Below are 8,956 nucleotides of genomic sequence, written 5' to 3' on the forward strand. Positions count from 1 at the left end.
TTTTCGCACATCCCTGATTTCCATCCCCCCACCTTTGGCCAGTGTGCATTCAGCTGCGTAGGCCCTATGCTCTGTAAATTTCTGCCTAAAAGTAAAGGAAACGGGGCAATTTACGAGGACCTGAAGGAACAGAGAGACGTGGGGTTCTCCAACACAAGTCATTGAAGTTAACAGGACAAGTTGATAAAGCTGTTTAAAATCATACGGGATCCTCGGCGTCATCAACACAGGCATAGAGTACAGAAGTGAAGAAGTAACCACTGGTTCGGCAGCAGCAGGCGTATTGTGTCCAATTCTGTGTATCACACTTTAGGAAGGAGGCCAAGAGCTGGGAGAGGGTGAAGAGGAGATTTACTAGAATGGTACCAGGGATGGGGGACTTCAGTTATATGGAGAGACTGCATAAGCTGGGGTTGTTCTCCTTAAGGCAGAGAGGGTTAAGGAGAGATTTATTAGAGGTGCTCAAAATCATGAAGGCGATATGGAGAAACTCTTTCCAGAAGGTTCTGTAACCAGATTACAGAGATGTAAGATAATTTACTAAAGCACCAGAAGGGGAGGTAAGGACATTTTTACACAGCGAGTTGTTTAGATCTTGAATGCATTGACTGAAAGGGCATTGGAAGCAGGTTCAATAGCATACTTTAAAGGATATTGGATAAATGCTGGAAGGGAATCATTTTCAGGACTATGAGATTTACGAGGATGTTGCCAGGACTAGAGAATGTTAGCTATGGGGAAAGATTGGATAGGCTGGACTGTACATAAAGGGCGATCCGATACCGCCCGTTTATGTCCAGCGTCCGAGGCAAAATTCTAGGCCTAAAAATGAACTGATGACCGTTTAATCAGCTGGTTTTATGTACAGTGCAATACTTTTCGACCCAGCTTCCACATTGGTTTGTCTGATGGGAAGCCGCATGTCACAGCAAAGACTAACTGATTCACTAACTGTTCTTTTACTGTCTCCTGGGGAGATGCAAGTTCAAGTTCTAAAGATTAGTTTGTCTGCCCAAGGCCCTTTAAGGTGAAAGTGGATTGCCGGCAGTGCTTCCTTCTCTTGAACACCAGAAGGCACGGATAACATGGGTCTGTTTTCATTAAAACAACATATTAGGGCAGTTCTGATCAGAAGATTTTAAAGTATTAAATGAAGGGACGGATAGAAAGAAGCAGACTGGTTCAGTAGTTCAGGGGACAGGAGCGGGAGTTTATGGATGCAATAATATAATGTCAGCGATTCTGAATAGAGAGCTGCAGAAACGTCATTAAACAGATAGTTGTGGGGCAGTGAAATTCACTTCCTGGTTAGTGCTTGAGGCCAGAACCACGTCAACAATCAAAATTAAACCAATAGGTGGATGATGGACAGGTGGTTGACGGGTTAGCGGAACAGTGTGAGTAAATGTGATCGCAACCAGTTGCTCTTGTGGGCATGAACGCCAGCACCGATTGATTGGGCCCAATGCCCTGGTTATGTGTTTTAACTTATATCGATTTCTATGGTAGAAAGAATGAAAGAAATTATAGGAAAGAAAGACTTGCATTTCTAGAGCGCCTTTCACAACCTCAGGGCGTCCCAAAGCGCTTTGCTGCCAATGTTGTAATGTGGGAACTGCCAAGTAGAATCCTAAAGAAAATTAACTTCCGCTGTGAATGTTGTGGAATTTAACCAAGAAGAAATGTGGTTCATGTTTGTGTTCAATAACATCATGTTTGCGGGACCTTGTTGTGCGTGGATTGGTCTTCACATTTCGCTCCAAAAACAACAGTGACTGCAATTCAAATGCAATTCTTTGGCTGTGAAGAGTTCTGGCAGCTTTGGAAGATGTGAAGTGCGCTGGAGGAATGGAAGTTTTCTTTCTTTAATTATTTCTTTCTTTATTTCTTTTTTCTTTCTTTCTCAAGTTTCTTAGCTGCTCCATTCCTTTCAAATTTTGCTGAAATCCAGTTTTTCTCTTTTCTCTCCGCCTGATCTCATAAAATGACTGGATCCTCCTGAAGGCCTAGAAATTTGTCTCGGGCGGTGGCGCAAAACCTGTGAATTCACAGGAACTGATTATCAGGCGCTGTGCACAACGGTCAGCCGATCCGACACCGCCCGTTTGCTCCACCGCACGAGGTGAGTGTTTGATTCAAAATGTCTATACCCTCCTGCGGTCTCTTACACGCTTACATCGTATACTCACAGTTAGTGACGTGTTTTTCAAAGAGCCAGCAACGGCAAGTTGGGCCGAATGGCCTCCTTCTGTGCTGGAGGATGCTCTGATCCTAAGACCATAAATCGACTTGCTGCTCAGGTTCACCATGTCCACTGCCCTCTCTGGGGGGAGCGGGAGACCTTGCTCAGCTGTCAGGCGTGCCTCACTTGGTGTCAGTCTCATCACTGAGTCAGTAGGTCGTGGCATTGAGCCCCACTCCAAAGACTCGAGCCTCAAAATCCAGCCCGACACTCCATGTGTAAGGACTGAGTGAGCGCTAACTGTTAGCAATGTTCCATTTCTTTCTCGTGTAAACGATGAAAATTTGGCAGATACAAAACTCCAGCTCATTGTTGTTTTAGGAACATTACTGGTGCCAAACTAATCACTATGACCCACTGTGAGCTCCCTGTGACCCCTGTGTACTACTGTGATATCTGTCCCTCCAGCCTGAGAACTATCTATTAAATAATATTGTATGTTACCTCTCAAGAACCAACTTCGTTCTCAAATTAGCAGACTTGGTGACCCGCTGTCACTCCATATCAAAAAGCATTTGCAAATCAAAATGCATAAAAATCAACTGTATTTTCTTTTACAAGGGACATTAATTTTTTCAAAGAACGGTGTCTAATTTGAGCAACTCCGCCTGTGATATACATTATACATGGTCTCCTGTAATCAGGACATGTATTGCCTGCTGAGTATTCATGTTTTAGAGCTTGCTCACTGACTATGTTAATTTGAGTTGCCTACAGGTAGATTAATTAACCCCTGCCTTTTTTTTGAGCACAGGTGCTGCAATGAGAAACACAGCAACACCAAATTTCATTTGTATAGCGCCTTTCAGGCAGAAAAAATGTACAACAGAGAAGCAAGCGAGGAAATAGCGGAGGCTCTGACCTTAATTTTCCAACACTCTCTGGCTACGGGTGCGGGAGGAAAAGCGAGGTTAAAACTTTCTAACTTTGTTCAAAAGGGAGAAAGGGATAGGTTGAATAATTACAGGCTCGTCAGCATAAAATCGGTGGAGGGAAAGTTATTGGAAAAAATTCTGAGTGACGTTATTAATCGTCACTGCCTGAAAGGGTGGTGGAGGCAGAAACAATCATCACATTTAAACAAAATTACGTCGACTGCAATTGAAGTGCTGTAATCTACAAGGCTACGGACCAAGAGCTGGAAAGTGCGATTAGGCTGAATAGCTCTTTTTCGCTTGGCATGACGCAACGATGTGCCGAATGGCCTCCTTCTGTGCCATAAACTTCTATGATTCTATGATTCTGTGATTCAAAGGGAATCGTAGAGGGACAATCAGAAATAAATGCTTGCTCAGCCAAAGAAAATCTTGTTTAAGAAATTGCCATGAATGAAGGTTTTAGAGGAGGAGATGGAGGCAAAGAGGCGGAAGGGCTTAAGCAAGACTTTGCAGAGCACTAGATTGTTGAAGGCACCAACGCCAATGGTAGGACAAAGTTATAGGAAAGATACAAAAGGGTGTGAGAGGAAATATAGTTCTGAATGGAAGTAGCTTTTACTAGGGCTAGAAAGCATTACTGACATAGCAAGAGATCAGCATGTGGAGGCAGCTAAACACAAGGTTGAGAACTTTAAATTTGTGTTTTAGAGGCCTAGGACCTAATGTTGTTCAACAATTACATGATAGCTGGATCAGGAAAATTGTCAGGGATAGGAAGTGGGCAGCAGCGTTTCAGCGGAGCTAAAGATTGTGAAGGTTGTAACATGAGGAGATCGACCAGGAGCACATTGGAATAATCGAGTCCCGAGAAGACAGGAGTATGAATGAGCGCTTCAGCAGCAAGTGGGCTGAGGTGCGAATGAGTGAAAATAATGTTACAGGATTGAGCAGTCTTTGTGATCGAGACAGTATGCAATTCTGAAGCTCTTCCTGGGATCGAACTGGGAGCCAAGTTTGCAAATATTATGGCGCAGACTGAGACAGAGGCTAGGGAGGGGACTGAAATTCATGGCGAGTTTACAGAGATTGTGTTGTGAGCTGAACATGGTGCCTTCAGTCGTCCCAATGATGAACTGGAGGAATTTACGACACCTGGAATACTGGATGTCGGTCAAACTATCTGATAACAGCGAAATTGTAAGGGTTGAGAGTGGGGGTGGAGAGGGAGAGATTGGAGTCGTCAGCTTGCATGTGTAAGCAGTACACATGTGTTCTGATAATGTATTCAAAAGGGCAGTATGTAGATGAAAAAGAAGCGGTAGCGGGCAAAGGCAGACCCTTGGAGACTCCAAGGGAAAGAGTGAGGCTATTATTGGACAGGTAGGAGTAGAACCAAGCGAGGGCAGTGGCCCTGAGCTGGACAGCGGAGCAGACTAATTGAAGGAGTATGGTCAATCGTTTCGAAGGCTGCAGAGAGACTAAGGAGGCCGAGGAGGGATTGTGCACCACGGTAACACTGATAGAGTGTATGAATTTTTACGTATGTCAGGAACGTTTCAGTACCGGGGCAGGGATAGAATCCTGATAGAAGAGATTCAATTAAGGAATTGTCGGAAGGATGCGCACCGTTGGGAGGCAGTGACATGTTGAAGGGCTCAGGAGTTAAAAGAGTGTTTGGAGATGGGGCTGCAGTTTGTACCAACAGAGGGACTGAGCGTGGATTTTTGAGGAAGTGGTGAGTGCCGGTTTTGAAAGAAGGGGGCAGAAGCTGAGAAGAGAGACATGTGTTAAATATCAACCAATATGGGGGCCAGGAAGAGAAGTTGAGATGTTCGTTAAAGTCCTATTTAATATTGTGGCCATTAGACATAATCATCCAAACTATGGATGAAGATAATGCATCTCCAAATCTCACTTCCCCTGCCCACAGTGTGATGTGAAGATGTAAACGCGGCTCCAGTTTCTTGACTCAGAAGGTTGTGGGTTCACAATCCCATTCCAAGAGGCTTGAGCACAAAATTCTAGGCTGACACTCTTGGATAGTCCGTGGTGCTGCACTGTCGGAGGTGCCGTCTTTTGGATGAGACATTAAACCGATGCCAGGTCTCAGCTGGTCGCCAAAGATTTCACTGCCACGATTCTGAAGAAGAGCAGGGGGCTCCACTCCGTTGTCCTGGCCAATATTTGTTCTTCATTCCTTATCACTATAAAGAAGATTATCTGGTCATTGTCATATTGCTGTTTGTGGGAGCTTGCTGTGCGCATTTTGGTTGCCGTGTTACCTACATTACAGCAGTGACAACATTTCAAAAAGTTCTTCATTGGCTGTAAAGCGGTTTGGGACGTCCTGAGCTGGTGAAAGGCGTGATAGTAATGCAAGTTATTTCTTTCTTATAAATTCCCATTTAGTGTAAACAAATATTTCGCCCCTTTCTTCAGCTCCTCTCTGAATTTCCTCTGTGTCAGTCCATAGATACAAGTGTTTGTGCAGGAACAGAGCAGTTGCAGCATAAACCCAACTTGCTGAGTGATATATTTCGGATTACTAAGATATTTGTCATCGTAATAAAAGTTTACCACTGGCCAGTTTACCGAATGCACAACATACGTCATCCACAACAGTATGAAATTGGCAGAAATAGATAAAAGCAAGATCATGGATTTTCTCCGATTCTTCATCTCAGCATCATTGACATTGTCGCTGTTGCTCAGGAGTGCACTGCGGACTCGATTTGCCGCTATAATATGTCTGACAGTCAGAGCATTGAACAAAATAATTAAAAAGATTGGTAATAAAGGGGTGATCAGGCTATCGATCAACTCGTATGCCTTCCACAAGGGGGAAGTCAAATAATCAGCTGTCGGAACACAATACCATGGCACGTTGTCAATGATTATGAGAGGTTCGTCTGAATAGTAAAATGGAACACTCCTCACACAACTCACCACAAACACGGTGGCGATAACCACGGTCGCTGTTTTCTCGGTGCAATATTTTGATTGCAATTTCTGACAGCAAATTGCTACAAAGCGATCAAATGTGAAGGCGACAGTAAACCAAACAGAACAGTCTACAGCGACAATGTAGGCGACAAACGTCAAAGTGCAGACCGGATTCAGAGAGAGGAAATTAATTGGCAAATACATGCTATTAATCCGATGTAATATCACATCGATGATAACCACCATTAGATCCGCCGCTGCCATGGCCAACAGATAACGAGTGATGCACTTCGAGAGACCGCACTTTCCACGGGACAGGATCACAATTGCAACCACGTTCACTGTAAGAAAAAGCAAACATTAAATTAGCCAAATATTTTGTTTTGTAAAATAACCATCTCAACTCCATTATGAAACTGTTGAAATGTCAGTTTTCTAGTTTCGAATTAAATATAAATGTTAATTTAAAAAGCTGTGTATTGGCGGGCAGGAAAATCTGTGGCAAATATTGCAACTAAAGGTAAGGGGGGAATGAAAACGTGGTTGAACTCAGCTACCGACAGTGGTGGTGAGGCAAAATATTACTGCGATATTTCTGGAGAAAGTGGGTGACGAACAACACAGGGGCCCATTTAACTTGCACCATTGCCTTCGAATTAATATAACTGCGAATCAGATCTGCACTTTTGGGTTACGGTCTGTACAGAATAGTGATCGCTCTCTCACATTGTTTGGTTATGATTTGTACAGCATGGAGATCACTCTCTCACACTGTTGGGTTATTGTCTGTACAGCATGGAGATCACTGTCCCACTTTGTTGGGTTATAGTCTGAACAGCATGGAGATCGCTCTCCCACAATGTTGGCTTATGGACTGTACAGCATGGAGCTCACTCCCTCACACTGTTGGATTATGCTGCGTCAGCATGGTGATCAGTCTCTCACAATGTAAGGTAATGGTCTGTACAGCATGGAGATCGCTCTCCCACAATGCTGGGTTATGGACTGTACAGCATGGAGATCACTCCCTCACACTGTTGGATTATGCTGCGTCAGCATGGTGATCAGTGTCTCACAATGTAGGGTTATGGTCTGTACAGCATGGAGATCACTCTCCCACAATGTTGGATTATGCTGCGTCAGCATGGTGATCAGTGTCTCACAATGTAGGGTTATGGCCTGTACAGCATGGAGTGCCCTCTCCCACAATGATGGGTTATTTTCTGTACAGCATGGAGTGCGCTCTCTCACAATTGTGGGTTATTGTCTGTACAGCATAGCGTGCGCTTTCTCCCATTGTTGGGTTATGGCCTGTACAGTGAGCTCTCCATCACATTTCAAGTTCCATGAACCGCACAGCTGCAGGAGACCATTAGTTGCAATGACACCTGATGATTTACAACAATAAGTTATCCATTTAGTTCAATCAAATCGTGCTTTTCCTTCAAAGTGATAGTTTCAAATCAGGAAAATGGCAGAATCTGTTATTAAGAAGGTAGTAACAGGGCATTTAGAACATCATCATATGATTGGGCAGAGTCAATGCGGAATTTTGAAAGGGAGGTCGTGTTTGACAAATCTGTTAGGTTTTTTGAGGGTGTAAATGGCAGGGAAGGTAAGGGGGAATCACTATATGTAATATATTTGAATTTTTAAAAAAAAACATTCCATCAGGTGCCGCACACAATTAGGGTTTGTGGGATTAGGGGTAATATTGTCACATTGATTGAGTCTTGGTTAAGGGCCAGAAATGATAGAGTAGGAATAAATGTGTTATATTCGGGATGGCAGGCTGTAACTAGAGCGGTAGCACAAGGATCAGTGCTTGGGCCACAGCTATTTACAATCTATATCAATGACTTTTATGGGGGGACCGCGTCTAATGTATGCAAATTTGCTGACAATAAAAATTTCGGTGGTAAATTAAATCTGGTGGGTTGGATCGCATGCTGTTAACAGAAATCACTGGATTCTTGCTTCCATTTAAAGCAGCCACAAACACAGTCGGAGCTGAACTGACGGCCAGGAGAACAAGAGAGACTTCTACATTGTAACCCATTGTAAACAGGAAATAATGTTATAAAGCAATCATTCTTAAAATCCCCACGTTACACGTGACACACATTTAACTACATCCGGATATTAAACGAGTTTATAATTCATGTCTGATCGGATGTCAGTATCAACTCTTGGGAAGAGTTTCTGCTGAAAACAGTCAAGGGGACCATTGTTTCAACATTGTCTGTGGAGAAAATTGAAAAAAATATTATCATTTCGATTAAGACATCGCATTAAGAAAACAGGACAATCAACTAATTAACTGGTAACAACAAACAGGGAACGGATACCCTGAACAGTCACATATTAATATTAAGCTTTTACCGTCTCGTTTTACTGTCTTACCAGGAACACCAAGGGCTGCAAGAACCGGGTAGTAAATGAGGTCTATCTGGAAAATTACTGGGTAGTCCATTTCTTGCGTGAAGAACCAAACTCTTTTCTATCAGGTACAGAGCTCTGACTTGTGAACGTAAAGGCTGATTCAGAGGAGCCCTTTGATATACCATAAAGCAACCTCCATGGAGAAAGTCATCTAGGGAGCGTGATCAGTGACATTAGGTACATTCCACCGAACAAACAGATTTAATGAAGCACTTTTACTCCAAGGATTTGTGTCTAATAAGATATTTTTATTTTAGGATAGACAAAACAAAATAATTTTAGATTTCATTGAAACGTCATCCAAAGATAAATTGCAAATCCTTTTGCTATGACCCTGGTGTTGATCTGTGTGAACAGTGCGGATGTTGAAGTGGATGAAGAGTCTCATTTAAGAACATAAGAACAAAATAAATTAGAGCAACAGTAGGCCATTAGGAATTTCCAGCCTGCT

General features: G+C 43.1%; 1 protein-coding gene across 1 annotated transcript; it reads right to left on the minus strand.

Moving 5' to 3' along the window:
* Positions 1-452: 452 nt before the first annotated feature.
* LOC147085354 (putative G protein-coupled receptor 139) lies at positions 453-8,536 on the minus strand. The gene is made up of 3 exons (XM_085979139.1): positions 8,467-8,536; positions 6,067-6,404; positions 453-506 (listed from the first exon to the last, which is right to left on the minus strand). The coding sequence occupies exons 1-3, from the start codon at positions 8,534-8,536 to the stop codon at positions 453-455; spliced, it is 462 nt and encodes a 153-aa protein (XP_085835265.1).
* Between the last annotated feature and the right edge of the window lie 420 nt (positions 8,537-8,956).

Source organism: Somniosus microcephalus, unplaced genomic scaffold (genome assembly GCF_052327205.1).
Source record: "Somniosus microcephalus isolate GS21.2 unplaced genomic scaffold, FLI_Smic_1.0 unresolved_chr8, whole genome shotgun sequence".
NCBI lineage: Eukaryota > Metazoa > Chordata > Chondrichthyes > Squaliformes > Somniosidae > Somniosus > Somniosus microcephalus.

What these genes read in the sequence shown, in the direction of transcription:
- LOC147085354 (XM_085979139.1), bottom strand. Translation starts at nt 8,536, where the DNA reads ATGGACTACCCAGTAATTTTCCAGATAGACCTCATTTACTACCCGGTT. An exon ending in TGCAGCCCTTGGTGTTCCTG is followed by an intron (nt 6,405 to 8,466) that starts GTAAGACAGTAA and finishes TTTTTCTTACAG; the next exon opens with TGAACGTGGTTGCAATTGTG. An exon ending in TTATCGCCACCGTGTTTGTG is followed by an intron (nt 507 to 6,066) that starts GTGAGTTGTGTG and finishes ATCTGGTTACAG; the next exon opens with AACCTTCTGGAAAGAGTTTC.